General features: G+C 39.6%; 1 protein-coding gene across 2 annotated transcripts in view; it reads right to left on the minus strand.

Moving 5' to 3' along the window:
• FKBP9 (FKBP prolyl isomerase 9) overlaps positions 1-1,355 on the minus strand; it is a 39,711-nt gene extending 38,356 nt beyond the window's left edge. For both annotated transcript variants that reach the window (XM_077120215.1, XM_077120204.1), the window contains exon 1: positions 981-1,355. In XM_077120215.1, coding sequence (XP_076976330.1) covers positions 981-1,213 — 233 coding nt within the window. In that variant the 5' untranslated portion in view covers positions 1,214-1,355. The remainder of the gene's footprint in view (positions 1-980) is intronic.
• Between the last annotated feature and the right edge of the window lie 17,488 nt (positions 1,356-18,843).

Here is an 18,843-nt window from a genome sequence, read left to right on the forward strand (position 1 = left end):
GCAATTTGCAAAGAGATGTGCTGCCACAAACCAGGGTTTGTAACAAAAGCCTTGGGGACAGAGAGCCTGGAACTGAAAGACACCTGATACGCGGGTTGCTTTGAGACGTAACCCTAAAGCTAAACTGGAGAGAAGCTCAGTGATCCCGGGGCAGAGTTGAAGGAAGGATGGGATGTGGGGGTGGAGGCTGGTGTAGGGCCCCAGGGCAAAGGGGGAATGACTGCTCCTCCCACCCAAGACAGCGCCTTCCTGCCTGGGATGTTTTTGTGAGGCCGGAATGGGAGGATAGTATGACAAAGCGCACACAATATGGACTCGTATTGTCTGGGTTTGAACCTGACTCCATCGCTTAAGCACGTTTCTTAGCCTCAATGGGCCCAGCTACCTCACTGGAAAAATGAGGATAATGATAGTGCTTGCCTCATCGTTATAAGAATTAAGTGAGTTAATTATATGTAAAGCACTTAGAACAATCTCTGGCATGTTGTAATAACTAAAATACTAGCTGCTGCTATCACCATCTTCATCACCATCACCGTCATTATTAAAGTCTAGGAGAGGCGTCTGGCTAGACCCTCAGGGGACCCGACCGAAAGAACAGTAAAGAGGCGTCAAACCGACATTCACATCTACTCGTAGGGGCTTGCTGAGTGGCCATTTTACGCAGATTTCGCGTGTGTAAACGCGGGAGAGGGAGATCTGTCCCAGTGCCGCTTGCGCAAGGTCCTCTCCAAGATTCCTGTCTCCGGCGGATGAACTAGGGGAACGCACCGACTTGGAGGCTCACCCCCGGGGTTGTGAGATTTAGGGTTAGGGAGCATTTGGGGAGGGAGGGAGGGGAAAGAAGGAGGGACGCGGGGCTCACTGGGCGGAGCTGGGGGAGGTCCGTCAGGAGTGAAAGGCCTGTCCGGAGAGAGGGAAGCCAGAGAGCAGGCGGTGCATTTCGTTGGAAGCCCGGCTGCGTGCAAAGAGAGCGGTACCTGGAGTCGAACTTCTGGCCGTCGGGGAAGGTGCCCACATAGTGGTAGCGCACGAAGTCGCCACTGCGCACGGTGCGTGGGCACTCGTCTGGCACGAAGTGCCGCTCGATCTGCAGCTCCGCGTCGGGCCCCAGGCCCATGCAGGCCACGGGCGCCGCCTGCCCAGTCACCCAGAGCAGCAGCAGGAGTAGTGGAGGTGGCAGGGGCCGCCAGCCCCGGGGTCTGAACACCATCGTGGGCTACAAGGAGAGGAGCAGGGAGAGGGTAGGGGCCCGGCCTGGGCGCACAGCAGCGTTTGCAAACGTGGAAAGGACTCCCGGCCCTCCTCGGGCGGGCGGCGCAACCACCCCCTTTCCTCCCGCCCCCGGCCACATCCGAGCGAGGGGAGGAGCTGCGGTCGCGCTCGGGGGTGGGCCTGCTGCGTCCTGCTACTCTGGGCAGCGGTTGGTGCTCCGAGTTTGCCCGCCCGGGAGAACGGGGTGGCAACTTCAGAGGGGACCCAGACTTGGCCTGGGTAGGACCCGTGTCCCAGTGAGAAAGCGCGAACGTCTCCGGACGCAGCTTCTGCTCGAAGTCTGGAGAGAACGGCGTTTACTGACCAGGCAGAGCCGCCGGACTCCGCTAGTCGCGCGAAGTGTCCGCGGATTCAATTACTCCTGCTGTTTTGGGGAAGGACGGAAATTTAGTTTTTCGGTGTTTCTTTTTTTTTAAGAAACTAAGTTACAAGGATGAATTCTATATCGAAAGTATCTGAAACTGCCCTTCAAGATTTTTTTTTTTTTTTAATATTTAGAAAAAGGAGGGGCATATACTGAAAGAGACTGTCCTAACTGTTGTCCGGACTAAAGTTTTTAGTCCCTGAATGTTTTCCAAGCCATCAGTGGATGCTCTGTGCGCTCCTACTTAATAGCAAACCTTTCATGTGGTTCAATACGCGATTAAGCCAGGTAGAACTTGTTAATAGACTCAGATGCCCTCAAGAAATAAATTATAGTAAAATGCATCCTTATCTTAGAATTGGTTGTTCTTATTTATTAAACTTTGGAAAAATGTAAGCACATCATCCCAGAGGTTTCTCAAGTCGTTTTGGAAGCAAGCACTCCTGATACCAAAACCTGGCAAAGCTAGCAGTGAAAGAGAGGGAGAAATAAAGAAGAAAATAAAAAGAGAGAAAAGGGGAGAAGAAAAAAAAAAAAAAAGGAACTGGGGGCCAATCTAATTTACACATATAAATGCAAAAATACTAAATAAAAGATGAGTAAATTGAATGCAGTAGTACACTAAGGGAAAATTATACTGTTAAATAGACTACTTAGTTAATTAACAAAGTCTCAGGATAAAGATAAAAAACATTGATGATTATGGAACTAGTCGTTAGATTCCAAGGATCTAATAAGAAACTACAGGTATCATTCAGTAAATCTGACCCTGCTAGAGCTTATTCTACAAATAGAAAAATGTATTACTGTAATTCATCCTATTAATAGGACAGAGGAGGGGAAAACCCTGAGGTCATACGACCGCAGATGGTAAAGAACATTAGATAAAATTCAACAGCCACTTCAAACTTAAAAAGACAAACGGGTGCATGGGTGGTTCAGTGGTAGAATGCTCACCTTCCATGCGGGAGACCTGGGCTTGATTCCCGGACCATGCACCGCCCCCCCCCCCCCCCATAAAAAGGACAAACAGCAAATCTAGGAACCACAGGTTATTAGTGCACAATGAAAGAATATCTATATATCTCAAATTTGGTCTTCTTTCAATCTCCCTATCTCAGTGAGGGGCACCACTTATCCAATTTAACAAGTCTTCATCCTAGAAGTCATCTGGATATCTCCTTCACTCTTCTATCAAATCCATCCCCAAACCCTCTCATTTTGCACACTTAATTGCTCTCTTCTTTTCTATTTATTTCTTTTCCACCTTGGTTGAAGCATCTCTCATCTCTTGCCCGAATTACAACAATAACGTCCCACTTGCTTCACCACAGCCACTCCTACTTCAGCACTTGAACCAATATGAACTTAAATATAAAAATTAAATTATAAAATTGTAAAGGAACATAGGTAAATATATCATCTTGACATGCAGAAGCAAAAAATAAAACAAAAACCCTGACAAATCTGACGATGCAATTAAATTCCTGTATATATAAAAGTGTCACAAATTTAAGAGGGAAATGATAAACCTTTGCAAAACACTTACAAATATAGGACAGACAAATGTGTAAAGAGAATATGAATGTCTCAACTGTGATAGTTTTAAAATATAGCCAGAAATCCTTCGACACTCCCCCCATTGAGAGGTGGAGTCTAGGAGAGCCCTGTTGAATCTAGGTGGGCATGTAGACATTAGAATGTCACATACGTGAGCATATGTGACTTCCAGGTTGGTCCTAAAAGGACATGTTATTTCTACCTTGCTTTTTGGAACACTTGCTCTTGAGGTCCCCAGTTGCCAAGTCCCCACTCCTGTGAGGCCTCCATGCAGGAAATGTTGCAAGCAGAATTTCAGGTAAGCCAATTCTTAGCCACCTAGGACAGGCACAAAAATGTGAGTGCAGAAGCTCCAGGTTGTTCCAGCCCCAATCTGTTCAAGTCACCCCCAGCCATATGAACTTTCCAAATGAGGCTCTGAGCATGGCGTAGTAGAGACAAGCCATGCCTGCTTGTCGAAACTCCCAACCCACAAATTTGTAAGCATAATAAAATTGTTGCTTTACCCCACTAAACTGGGGGGTGGTATGTTACATGGCAATAGACAACCAAAACACCATCCAAACAACGACAACAGTCAGGGTACAAATGTAAGAAATTCAGAAAAGTAATGCAAGTAAATATATTTACCTTACTCGTAATCAAAAGAATAAAAATAAAATAATGAAATACTCTTTTTCTCAAATTAGTAAGATTAAAAAATAAATCTAACACACATTGTTGGTGAGGGGACAGGGAAAATGGATATTCTCATGCACTGACAGTGGGTATATAAATTGGTGCAAAATTTTTGGAGATGCATTAGTCTTGGCTGTGAGTGAGAGAATACCGATTCAAACTGCCTTAGGGAATAAAATGCATTTGAAGTGTACTAAGAGCAGTCATTCAATTGAAAGGTGTTCTAGTTTGCTAGCTGCCGGAATGCAATATACCAGAAACGGAATGGCTTTTAAAAGGGGGAATTTAATGAGTTGCTAGTTTACAGTTCTAAAGCCAAGAAAATGTCCCAATTAAAACAAGTCTATAGAAATGTCCAGTCTAAGGCATCCATCCAGGGAAAGATACCGTGGTTCAAGAAGGCCAATGAAGTTCAGGGTTTCTCTCTCAAGTGAGAAGGCACATGGTGAACATAGTCAAGGCTTCTCTCTTGGCTGGAAGGGCACATGGAGAACACAGCATCATCTGCTGGCTTTCTCTCCTGGCTTCCGGTTTCATGAAGCTCCCCAGGAGGTGTTTTCCTTCTTCATCTACAAAGGTCACTGGCTGGTGGACTCTGCTTCGTGGTGCTGCAGCATTCTCTGCTCTCTCTGAATCTCCCATTCTCCAAAATGTTTCCTCTTTTCTAGGACTCCAATAAACCAATCAAGACCCACCCAAATGGGTGGAGATATGTCGTCACCTAATCCAGTTTAACAACCACTCTTGACTAAATCACATTCCAGGGAGATGATCTGATTACAGTTTCAAACATACAGTACTGAATAGGGATTATTCTACCTTTACGAAAAGGAATTTTGATTAAAACATGGCTTTTCTAGGGGACATATTTTCTTTTAAACCAGCACAAAGGGTTTGCTATGCAAACTTAAGAATCATTAGATCACTGATGCTTGTGGACAGTCTTTGTTTACATTTCTTGTTTCTTAATCTCCCTGTGTATGGAAGGGTTTCCTTCTCTAAAATGCAGACTATCTTCTGCCACCTATCAAACAAAAATGGCCCTGATATCTCCCAGGTTTAATATCTTATAGCTTCATCATCATAGAGAGATTGAGTTTTCCAGGATCTATTTTTTTAATTGCTAGCTTGGGATGGGAGTCCAGGCCTGGGCCAGTCAGATATGGTCAGGAGACAAAGGCTTTGTAGTTCAGACAAAACTACCCAGGACTCTTTTTTTCATCCACTCCTGTAGTTTGGAGACCATTTCCAGAAAAGGGGAAATCACGGGGAGTTTACCAGTCACTTAAAGGGGAATTTGGTAGTACATATCCAAAGTCATAAAAATAGGTATACTCTTTTTTTTTTTGGCTTTTAAAAAGGGGAATTTAATAAGTTGCTAGTTTACAGTTCTAAGGCCAAAAAAAATGTCCCAATTAAAACAAGTCTACAGACATCCAGGGAAAGACATCTTGGCTCAAGAAGGCCGATGAAGTTCAGGGTTTCTCTCTCAAGTGAGAAGGCACATGGCAAACACAGTCAGTGCTTCTCTCTCAGCTGGAAGGGCACATGGCGAACACGGCGTCATCTGCTAGCATTCCTGGCATCCCATTTCATGAAGCTCCGCGGGAGGCATTTTCCTTCTTAATCTCCAAAGGTCGCTGGCTTGTGGACTCTGCTTTACGGTGCTCCAGCATTTGCTGCTCTCTTTGAATCTCCTTCATTCTCCGAATGTTTCTTCTTTTATAGGACTCCAGAAATTTATCAAGACCCACCCAAATGGGTGGAGACACGTCATCACCTAATCCAGTTTAACAACCACTCTTGATTAAATCACATCTCCAGGGAGATTATCTAATTACAGATTCAAACATACAGTATTGAATAGGGATTATTCTGCCATTACAAAATGGGATTTTTATTAAAACGTGGCTTTTCCAGGGTCCATACATCCTTTCAAACCAGCACACCATACCGTATTCCATCATAGAAATGTATCACATTCCATCACTCTGCTTCTCAGGCATTGTACCCTTCAGCTCCTCCATCTATTGAGCATCATGGATAATGTCCAAAATAAACAAACCGTGTCTTACTGTATCCTCACCTAGTTGTACAATCAGCAGCATTCTCAATTGTAGCCAAGTTTCACAGGTCCATCGAGACAAAGAACTGAGAAACACAGCTTCACCAAATATGAAATCAAAACTACCCCTTATCACTTGTCCTCACCCCCACCTTCCAATTAGTTGCCCCTGGTAGTGCTGTGGTACTGTAGGTGTCTTCCTGTTAACTATTGGTCATAGCCTGCAATTTTAATTTTCCCCATATTTCCATCTACTGTTGACATTGCCCAATATCAAACATTTTAAATAGTTCATGCAAGAACTTATTTATAATTGTATATTTAATCAGTGTGAAACATGGCACTATACACCCCCTTTCAATCATATACACCTTCAATATGTCAATGTTACTTATAACCCCACTAATTACTTATCATCACTTCTGTCCTTTCCCTTGCATTTACGTTCAATCTCGTTGGGTTGCCTTTCCCCTGCCTCTAACTTCTGTGCACCTCTACGTCGGCCATATTCTATAGTGTAACCTCTGAGACTATCTTTACCAGAGCCATAATAAAGAAATCATACAGTATCTGTCCTTTCATGTCTGACTTATTTCACTCAGCATTATGTCTTCAAGGTTCATCCATGTTGTCTTGTGCTTCAGAACCTCATTTCATCTTACCGCTGCTTAATATTCCATCGTATGTATATGTCACATTTTGTTTATCTGCTTGTCTGTTGATGATCATTTGGATTGTTTCCACCTTTGGGAAATTGTGAATAGTGTTGTTATGAACATGGGCGTGCAAATGTCTGTCACATCACTGCTTTCAGCTCTCCTGGGTATATACCAAGTATTGGAATTGCTGGGTTGTAGGACAACTCAATATTTAATATTCTGAGGAATCACCAAACTGTTTTCCACAGCAGCTATACCATTATACTTTCCCACAACAGTGGATAAGTGTTCCAGTTTCCCCACATCCTCTCCAACATGTGTAGTTTTCTGTTTATTTAATAGTAGCCATTCTTGTAGGTGTAAGTTGATATCTCTGCACTTCCCTTATAGCTGCATCTCTTCATGTGCTTTTTAGCCATTTGTATTTGCTCTTTGGAAAAGTGTCTATTCATATCCTCTGCCCATTTTATGATTGGGTTGTTTATTCTTTTGCTGTTGAGCTGTGTAATTTCTTTATGTACATAGGATATCAAGCCTTTATCCAATATTTGTGGTTTCCAAATATTTTTTTCCCTTTGAGTTGGCTGCCTCTTCACCTTTTGACAAAATCTTTTGAAGCACAGACGCTCTTGATCTTAAGGAGTTCATTTATCTATTTTTTTCTTTCACTGCTTGTGCTTTAGGTATAAAGTTTAAGAAGCTACCTCCTACTATTAGATCTTGAAGAAGTTTTACAGTACTGGCTTTTGCATTTAGGCATTTAATACATTTTCAATTAATTTTTGTATATGGTGTGAGGTAGGGGTTCTCTTTCAGTCTTTTGGCTATTGAAATTCAATTCTCCCAGGTCCATTTATTGAAAAGACTAGTCTGTCTCAGTTTAGTGGATTTGGGGTCTTATTAAAGACCAATTGTCCATAGATTTGGTGATCTATTTCCACACTCTCAATTTGATTCCATTGGTCAGTACTTCTGTCTTTGTGCCAGTAGCATGCTGTTTTGACCATGGCATTTGCCATCTTAATGACATTGAACCTTTCAATCCATGAGGGTGGAAAATTTTCCATTTATGTAGATCATTTTTTATTTCTTTCAGCAATGTTTTATAGCTTTCTGTGTACAAGTCCTTAATATCCCTGGTTAAGCTTATTCCTAGATACCTGATTCTTTTGGCTGCTATTGTCAATGGAATTTTTTTTTCTTTCTTTTTTTTTTTTTTTAACTTTTTTTATTAATTAAAGAAATTAACAAAACATTAAGATATCTACATATACAATCAGTAATTCTTAATATCATCAGATAGTTGCATATTCATCATTTCTTAGAACATTTGCATCGATTTAGAAAAAGAAATAAAAAGATAACAGAAAAAGAAATAAAACGATAATAGAGAAAAAAAGATTATACATACCATACCCCTTACCCTCCTTCATTGATCACTAGCATTTCAAACTAAATTTATTTTAACATTTGTTCCCCCTATTATTTATTTTTATTCCATATGTTCTACTCCTCTGTTGATATAGTAGCTAAAAGGAGCATCAGACACAAGGTTTTCACATTCACAGAGTCTCATTGTGAAAGCTATATCATTGTTCAATCATCATCAAGAAACATGGCTACTGGATCACAGCTCTACATTTTCAGGCAGTTCCCTCCAGCCTCTCCACTACATCTTGAACAACAAGGTGATATCTACTTAATGCATAAGAATAACCTCCAGGATAACCTCTCAACTCTGTTTGGAATCTCTCAGCCATTGACACTTAGTCTCATTTCACTCTTCCCCCTTTGGTCGAGAAGGTTCTCTCAATCCCTTGATGTTAATTCTCAGCTCATTCTAGGGTTTAACTCAGTCCCTTGATGCTGAGTCTCAGCTCATTCCAGGATCTCTGTCCCACATTGCCAGGAAGGTCCACACCCCTGGGAGTCATGTCCCACGCAGAGAGGGGGAGGGTGGTGAGACTGCTCATCATGTTGGCTGGAGAGAGAGGCCACATCTGAGCAACAAAAGAGGCTCTCTTGGGGGTGACTCTTAGACCTAAATTTTAAGTAGACTTGACCTATCCTTTGTGGTTTTAAGTTTCATATGAACAAACCCCAAGGCTGGAGGCTCAGCCTATAGCTTTGGTTGTCCACACTGCTTGTGAGAATATCAAGAATTCAACTTGGGGAAGTTGAATTTCTCTCCACTCTCACCATTCCCCGAAGGGGGTTTGCAAATACTTTTCCAGTCACTGATCAAATCACTCTGGGATTCACTGAGGGATCACTCTGGACAAACCAACAAAATCTCATGTCCTACCTGAGATTCCAAGTACTTATGACATTCAATCAAACTATCTACATGAGTTATATTAGGAAATGCTCTAGTCAAAATATAAATTTTGTACCAAATAAATATTTTTTGCTTTAGTCTCACACATAAGGTGACATTTTAAAGTATTAATTATCATCTATTTTCAGCACCCTGCAATATAATGACATTCCTTTGTTCTTCCTCATGCAAAAACATTTTTAAAATTTGTACATTGTACATTTCACTATTATTATACACTCTAGGCATTCCCAGATTATACCATCTCAATCTTGACCATCTATCTTCCTTTCTGATTTCATTTATGCCTCCCAACCATTCTCCCTCTATCATTCTCACATTCAGCTTCATTCAGTATTTTAACATAATTGTATTACAGTTAGGCAGTATTGTGCTGTCCATTTCTGAGTTTTTATATTCAGTCCTGTTGCACAATCTGTATCCCTTCAGCTCCAATTACCGAATATCATACCCTATTTCTATCTCCTGATGGTCTCTGTCACCCACGAAATATTCCAAGTTTGTTCACTAATGTCAGTTTATATCAGTGAGACCATACAGTATCTGTCCTTTTGTTTTTGACCAATCTCACTCAGCATAATGTCCTTAAGGTCCATCCACGTTGTTACATACTTCATAACTTTATTCTGTCTTAAAGCTGCATAATATTCCATCATATGTATATGCCACAGTTTGTTTAGCCACCTGTCTGTTGACGGACATTTTGGCTGTTTCCATCTCTTGGTAGTTGTAAATAATACTGCTGTAAACTTTGGTGTGCAAATATCCATTTGCATCCTTGCCCTCATGTCCTTTGAGTAGAGACAGCACATAGATGGGTCCTGTTTTTTAATCCATTCTGCCAGTCTATGTCTTTTGATTGGGGAGTTTAATCCACTAACATTTAGTGTTATTACTGCATGAATAGTACTTTCTTCTACTATTTTGCCTTCTGGATTTTATATGTCATATCTAATTTTCCTTCTTTTTACCTTTACTCATAGTCTTCCTTTCTACACTCTTCTCCACACCTCTCTCTTCTGTCTTTTCATATCTGTCTCTAGTGCATCCTTTAGTATTTCTTGCAGAGCTGGTCTCTTGGTCACAAATTCTCTCAGTGATTTTTTGTCTGAAAATGTTTTAATTTCTCCCTCATTTTTGAAGGACAGTTTTGCTGGATATAGGATTCTTGGCTGGCAGTTTTTCTCTTTTAATAATTTAAATATATTATCCCACTGTCTTTTCGCCTCCATGGTTTCTCCTGAGAGATCTGCACATAGTCTTATTGGGCTTCCCTTGTATGTGATGGATTGCTTTTCTCTTGCTGCTTTCAAGATCCTCTCTTTCTCTTTGACCTCTGACATTCTGATTATTAAATGTCTTGGAGTATGTCTATTTGGATCTATTCTCTTTGGGGTATGCTGAACTTGTTCGATCTGTAATTTTAAATCTTTCATAAGAGTTGGGAAATTTTCAGTGATAATTTCCTCCATTAGTTTTTCTCCTCCTTTTCCCTTCTTTTCTCCTTCTGGGACACCCACAACATGTATAGTCATGCGCTTCCTATTGTCTTTCAATTCCCTGAGTCCCTGCTCATATTTTTCCATTTTTTTCCTATAGTTTCTGTTTCTTGTCGGATTTCAGATGTTCCATCCTCCAGTTTGGAAATCCTATGTTTTGTCCCTTGAAATCTACCATTGTAGGTTTCCACTGTTTTTTTTCATCTCTTCTACTGTGTCTTTCATTCCCATAAATTCTGTGATTTGTTTTTTCAGACTTTCAGTTTCTTCTTTTTTTCTTTTCTTGTCTTCTTTATATCCTCCCTCAATTCATTGATCTAGTTTTTGATGAGGTTTCCCATGTCTGTTCGTACATTCTGAATTAATTGTTTCAGCTCCTGTATGTCATTTGAATTGTTGGTTTGTTCCTTTGACTGGGTCATATCTTCAATTTTCCTAGTGTGATTTGTTATTTTTTGCTGGTATCTAGGCATTTAATTACCTTAATTGGTTTATTCTGGAGATTGCTTTCACTTCTTTTATCTAGGGTTTTCTTGCTGGATGAATTTGTTGTCTATCTGTTCTTTGACATTCAGTTCAGCTTTATCTGGACCTTTAGCTTAAGTTTTGTTTAACAGAGGAGAATTTTTCAGTTCTTGTTTTCTTGTTTCTTGCCCTGCTTGTGTGGTGCTTTCCCCCTCCCCCCACACTTAGGAGGGTCTACTTAGATATTATATACCCCAGCCAGATTTTCCCAGACAAAACTGGCCTCCTATCAGGAGGAAAGAGTCACCTGCGTCGGTTTTCCCTGAGGGTGAGACCCAGCAGGTTGAAAGACTTTCCTATGAAGTCTCTGGACTCTGTTTTTCTTATCCTGCCCTGTGTGTGGTGCTTGTCTGACTGCAGGTCCCACCAGCATAAGATGTTGCGGTACCTTTAACTTTGGCAGACTCTCCCTGCTGGGGGCATGGTGGAGACAGAGGAGAGGTTGTAGGCTGGTTTTAATGGCTTCAAATTACCAAGCCCTTGTGTCTGAATTCCTTGATGGAGGGATTCCACCTGAGTTGGGCTTCACCCCTCCACTGGGGAAGGCACAGGCTCCAGACAAGCCCCCAAAAGAGCTCACTTCTGCCTATGCCTGGGGCAGTTTCAGCCTGAAAAGTCCTGCCACTGTATTCAAAGGCAGTCAAGCCTCTGTAGATACACAGCCACAAAAACCTCTTCTCCACCTTGCCCCCAGCAGGGAGAGTCTGCCAAAGTTAAAGGTACCGCATCATCTTCACATGTGAATTCCACCAAACATTCCAGAAAGAATTAGTACCAATCCTGCTCAAACTCTTCAAAAAAATTGAAGAGAAGGGAAAGCTACCTAACTCATTCTACAAAGCCAACATCACCCTCATACTAATGCCAGACAAAGATATTACAGAAAAAGAAAACTACAGACCAATCTCTTTAATGAATACAAATGCAAAAATCCTCAGCAAAATTCTAGCAAATCGAATCCAGCAACACATTAAAAGAATTACACATCATGACAAAGTAGGATTCATCCCGATATGCAAGGATGCTTCAACATAAGAAAATCAATTAATATAATACACCATATCAACAAATCAAAGCAGAAAAAACACATGATCTTCTCGCTTGATACAGAAAAGGCATTTGACAAAATTAAACATCCTTTCCAGTTGAAAACACTTCAAAGGATAGGAATAAAAGGGAACTTCCTTAAAATGATGAAGGGAATATATGAAAAACCCACAGCTAATATCATCCTCAGTGGGGAAAAACTTAAACTTTCCCCCTAAGATTAGGAACAAGACAAGGATGTCCACTATCACCACTGTTATTCAACATTGTGTTGGAAGTTCTAGCCAGAGCAATTAGACAAGAAAAAGAAATACAAGGCATCAAAATTGGAAAGGAAGAAGTAAAACTATCACTGTTTGTAGATGATATGATACTATATGTCAAAAACCCCGAAAAATCCACAGCAAAACTACTAGAGCTAATAAATGAGTACAGCAAAGTGGCAGGTTACAAGATCAAAACTCGAAAAACTGTAGTGTTTCTATACACTACTAAGGAACAATCTGAGGGGGGAATCAAGAAATAAATTCCATTTACAATTGCAACCAAAAGAATAAAATATTTAGGAATAAATTTAACTGAAGAAGAGACAAAAGACCTATACAAAGAAATCTACCAGAAATTGTTAAAAGAAATCACAGAAGACCTAAATAGATCGAAGGGCATACCATGTTCATGGACTGAAAGACTAAATATAGTTAAGATGTCAATTCTACCTAAATTAATTTACAGATTCAATGCAATACCAATCAAAATCCCAAAAACTTACTTTTCAGAAATAGAAAAACCAATAACCAAATTTTTCTGGAAGGGCAGGTGCCCTGAATAGCTAAAAGTATCCTGAGGAAAAAAAAATGAAGTCAGAGTTCTCAAGGTACCTGACTTTAAGGCATATTATGAAGCTACAGTGGCCAAAACAGCATAGTACTGGCATAAAGATAGATATATTGACCAATGGAATTGAATAGCGTGTTAGATAAAGCTACCTCTCATCTATGTACAATTGATCTTTGATAAGGCAGTCAAGCTAACTCACCCAAGACAGAACAGTCTCTTCAATAAATGGTGCCTAGAGAACTGGATATCCATATGCAAAAGAATGAAAGAGGACCCATATCTCACACCCAATACAAAAGTGAACTCACAATGGATCAAAGACTTAAACATTAGCTCTAAGACCATAAAACTGTTAGAAGAGAATGTAGGGAAATATCTTATAAATCTTATACTTGGAGGCAGTTTTATAGACCTTACACCCAAAGCAAGAGCACTGAAGAAAGAAAGAAAGAAATTAGAACTCCTTGAAATTAAACACTTTTGCATATCAAAGAACTTTATCAAGAAAGTAAAAAGACAGCCTACACAACGGGAGACAATATTTGGAAACGATATATCAGATAAAGATCTAGTATCCAGAATTTATAAAGAGATTGTTCCACTCAACAACAAAAAGACAGCCAATCCAATTACAAATGGGAAAAAGACTTGAACAGACACTTCTCAGAAGAGGAAATACAAATGGCCAAAAGGCACATGAAGAGATACTCAACTTCCCTGGCCATTAGAGAAATGCAAATCAAAACCACAACGAGATATCATCTCACACCCACCAGAATGGCCATTATCAATAAAACAGAAAATGACAAGTGCTGGAGAGGATGTGGACAAAGAGGCATATTTATCCACTTTGGTGGGAATGTTGAATGGTGCAACCGCTGTGGAAGGCAGTTTGGCGGTTCCTCAAAAAGCTGAATATAGAATTGCCATATGTTCTGGCAATACCATTGCTAGATATCTATTCAAAGGACATAAGGGCAAGGACACAAATGGACATTTGCACACCAATGTTTATAGCAGCATTATTTACAATTGCAAAGAGATGGAAACAGTCAAAATGTCCATCAACAGGCAAGTGGCTAAACAAACTGTGGTATATACATATGTGATGGAATATTATGCAGGTGTAAGACAGAATAAAGTTATGAAGTATGTAACAACATGGATGGACCTTGAGGACATTATGCTTAGTTGATTAGCCAAAAACAAAAAAACAAATGCTGTATGGTCTCACTGATATGAACTGACATTAGCGAATAAACTTGGACTATTTCATTGGTAACAGAGACCATCAGGAGATAGAAATAGGGTAAGATATTGGGTAATTGGAGCTGAAGGGATACAGATTGTGCAACAGGACTGAATATAAAAACTCAGAAATGGACAGCACAATACTACCTAACTGTAATACAATTACATTAAAACTCTGAATGAAGCTGAATGAGAGAATGATAGAGGGAGGAGGCCTGGGGGCACAAATGAAATCAGAAAGAAAGATAGATGATAAAGACTGAGATGGTATAATCTAGGAATGCTTAGAGTGTCTAATAATAGTGACAAAATGTAAAATTTTAAAAATGTTTTTGCATGAGGAAGAACAAAGGAATGTCATTACTGCAGGGTGCTGATGGTAATTAATATTTTAAAATTTCAACTTATGTGTGAGACTAAAGCAAAAAATATTTATTTGGTACAAAATTTATATTTTGATGTGCGTTTCCTAATATAACTTATGTAGATAGCTTGATTAAACACCATAAGTACTTGCAACCTTGGGTAGGACATGAGATTTTGTTGGTTTATCCAGAGTGATGGCCCAGTGAATCCCAGAGTGATTTGATCAGTGACTGGAAAAGTACTTGCAAAGTCCCCTTCAGGGAATGGTGAGAATGGGGAGAAATTCAACTTCCCCAGGTTGAATTCTTGATATTCTCACAAGCAGTGTGGACAACCAAAGCTATAGGCTGAGCCCCCAGTCTTGGGGTTTATTCATATGAAACTTAACCCCACAAAGGATAGGTCAAGCCTACTCAAAATTAGGCCCAAGAGTCACCCCCAAGAGAGCCTATTTTGTTGCTCAGATGTGGCCTATCTCTCCAGCCAACACAACAAGCAAACTCACCACCCTCCCCCTGTCTACGTGGGACATGACTCCCAGAGGTGCAGCCGTTCCTGGCAATGTGGGACAGAAATCCTGGAATGAGGGCGGGCCACGGTGGCTCAGCGGCAAGAACGCTTGCCTGCCATGCCAGAAGACCCGGGTTCGATTCCCGGTGCCTGCCAATGTAAATAAATAAATAAATAAATAAATACAAGAGTGTCTGGTCCTATTAAATATAAAATATAATGCATCAATAATAAAAACAGTACTTTAAAAAAAAAAAAGAAATCCTGGAATGAGCTGAGACTCAGCATCAAGGGATTGAGAAAATCTTCTCAACCGAAAGGGGGAAGAGTGAAACGAGACAAAATGTCAATGGCTGAGAGATTCCAAACAGAGTCAAGAGGTTATCCTGGAGGTTATTCTTATGCTTTAAGTAGATATCACCTTGTTATTCAGGATGTAATGGAGAGGCTGGAGGGAACTGCCTGAAAATGTAGAGTTGTGTTCCAGTAGCCATGTTTCTTAATGATGATTGAATAATGATATAGCTTTCACAATGTGACTGTGTGATTGTGAAAACCTTGTGTCTGATGCTCCTTTTATCTACCTTGTCAACAGACGAGTAGAACATATGGAATAAAAATAAAGAATAGGGGGAACAAATGTTAAAATAAATTTAGTTTGAAATGCTAGTCATCAATGAAAGGGAGGGGTAAGGGGTATGGTATGTATGAGTTTTTTTCCGTTTTTGTTTTATTTCTTTTTCTGAATAGATGCAAATGTTCCAAGAGGTGATCATGATGATGAATATGCAACTATGTGAAGATATTGTGAATTACTGATTATATATGTAGAACAGAATGATCAAAATAGGAATTTTTGCATTTGCTTTGTGTTTTTTGGTATTTAAAAATTTTTTTAATTAAAAAAATAAAAGCTAAAATATATATATAATTTTTTTATATAATTCTTCAAAAATATAAATTTTGTACAAAGAGTAAGTTATATCAGGGTATGGGGGAAAACCACTATTGCATGATATGACCTTGTTTAACAGGAAAATATCAACAGAAGTACAGCAATACCAGGGGTAATTAATTGATTGGGGGCAGATGAGTTAAGGGGAGGTCTGGATTTTCTATTTGGTGAGAGTGTGTTTATCAGTTATCTTTCTCTTGGGAGCAAAGAAAATTGTCTAAAATTGAGAGTGTTGATAGACTATTGACTTTGGACATTATACATGATGCCCAGTGGATGGAGGTGACTGAAGGATGCACTCAGTGACTGAGAACTAGAATGGCAAGCTGTGCTCTATACATATGATCGAAAAGTGTGCTGCTACAGAAAGGGACGAAATCGTGAGGCATGCAGCAATGTGAAGGAACCTGGGGACATCATGTGATGCAAAATAATCCAGAAACAAAAGAACAAGTATCGTTATGGTCACATTTAGAAAATACTTATAAGAAAATTGGGGCCTAGATCATTAGCTCTTATAGCAGTCACATTTATTCGGGAGCTGTAATTATTATTTCTAGATTTTGAGAGGCTGGGCTATATATGTATAACCTGGTATTCCCTGGAACTTTGGGTCCCTGTGTGATACCTAAGACTCAGAGTAGGAGTTCTGCAGCTCTGAAGGTCAGCATTGCCACATACAACAACTATTAAAGAAATTGAAAATGAGATCTGGCTTCAATCAGAGATAAGAAAGAAGCCAATCAGGTGGGGACTAAGGTACATCAGAATACATGAGTAAGGACGACATTGTCTGTATTTTAAAACTTCACCTACTCTATGAGACCAAAGGAAGAGAGGTTTATTTTGTCCAAGACCTACATTTTCTGTAGCACATAATCTTATTCAGTCTGTCCGGATAGATCATTAAACAACCCAAACACATGGAGTTCACAATGAGAATGAGGGCTTGTAATTTTGTACAGCTTAATGTATTCCCTGGATACATCCCAGAATATGTTGAGCAGATAATCAAATAATATTGGCTAAGTTCTTTGAGTGATGGGAGAAAACAAATGGAACTATTAAACTTTACCACTGGGGAAATCCTAGATACCATTTTAAACCTTGGGGTTTAAAGGTTTAAAATGTGACTGTGTGATTATGAAAACCTAGTGGCTGATGCTCCCTGTAAGGACAGATAAGTAACAAAATAAGAACAAAAAATAAATAATAAGGACAAAAATAATAAGGGCAGATAAGAGAAAAAAGATTGGGTAGATTTAAATACTAGTGGTCAATGAGAGGGAGGAGTAAGGGTACGATATGGATGAGTTTTTTCTTTTTCCTTTTTACTTCTTTTTCTGGAGTGACGCAAATGTTCTAAAATGATCATGGTGGTGAATACACAGCTATGTGATCTTATTGTGAGCCATTAATTATATTCTCTGTGTGTGAAGATATCTCAATAAAAATATTAAAAAAAAAAAAGATCAAGGGTTTGGCGAGAATCAAGAATCAAGAATCAAGGCTACTGGCACACCACTCAACAGTTTCAGGTACTTCTCTCTAGCCGCTCCAATATAGCATAAACTAAAAAGGGATATATGTATATATAATGCATAAGGTTATTCTTATGCATAAAAATACATAATGCATAAGAATAACCTCCAGGATAACCTCTCAGCTCTGAAATCTCTCAGTCACTGAAACTTTATTTTGTCTCATTTCTCTCTTCCCCCTTTTGGACAAGAAACCTTTCTTAATCCCAGGATACTAGGTCCCAGCTTATCCCTGGGAGTCTTTCCCACATTGACAGGGAAATTTACGCCCTTGGGAGTCATATGTCACATAGAGGGAAAGGCAGTGAGTTTACCTGCTGAACTGGCTTAGAGAGAGAGGCCAAAACTGAGCAACATAAGAGGTTCTCTGGGGGTGACTCTTAAGCATAATCATAAGTAGGCTTAGCTTCTCCTTTGCCGGAATAAGTTTCATAGGGTTGGACCTCAAGATCGAGGGCTTAGCCTATTGAATTGGTTGTCCCCACTGCTTGTGAGACTATCAGGAATTCCCCAGATGGGAATGTTGAATATTTTCTCCTTTCTCTCCTGTCCTCCAAGGGGACTTTACAAATACATTTTTATTATCTGCCAGAATTACTCTGGGATGTATCAGGGCATCACACCAAACTTTACAAACAACGAGATCTCACTTGTTGAAGTAAATGGCCCCCCAGATTCCTGGGGGAAGGGGAATGGAATGGCAACTATTATGGATGGAATCATGTTTCCCACAAAGTCTCATTGAAGTCCTCACCCTGGGCTTGAGCCCTCTAATCTAGTCATGTGTCTTTAATATATAACAGGATGTGATGTTTTTCTCTTTTTTAAAAATATTTTTATTGACAGATCTTCACACGTTATACAGTCCATACATGGTGTACAAACAATGACTCACAATACCATCACATAGTTGTGTATTCATCACCATGATCATTTTTAGAACATTTGTATCACTCCAGAAAAAGAAATAAAAAGAAAAAAATGCATATATTCCATACTGCTTACCAATTTCTCTCATTTACCATTAGTATTTTAATCTACCCAATTTATTTTATCCCTTATTCCCCCTATTATTTATTTATTTTTATCCTTTTTAAACATCTGTCCATATCCTGGATAAAAGGAATATTAGACACAAGATTTTCACAACCACAAAGCCACATTGTAAAAGCTTTATTTTATACAATCATCTTTAAGAATCAGATGTTCTTTCTCTTTCGCTTATTTTTTCCTTCCCCCTTCTCCTGTGGTGTGAACCAATTTGCAAATAACATCTTTGAAGATATTATTAGTTGAGGTGAAGCCAAAGTGAATCAGGGTGGGCCTTAATCCAACATGACTGAGTCCTCAGAAGCAGAGGAAATTGGATTGTA

The sequence above is a fragment of the Tamandua tetradactyla genome, chromosome 1 (genome assembly GCF_023851605.1).
Source record: "Tamandua tetradactyla isolate mTamTet1 chromosome 1, mTamTet1.pri, whole genome shotgun sequence".
NCBI lineage: Eukaryota > Metazoa > Chordata > Mammalia > Pilosa > Myrmecophagidae > Tamandua > Tamandua tetradactyla.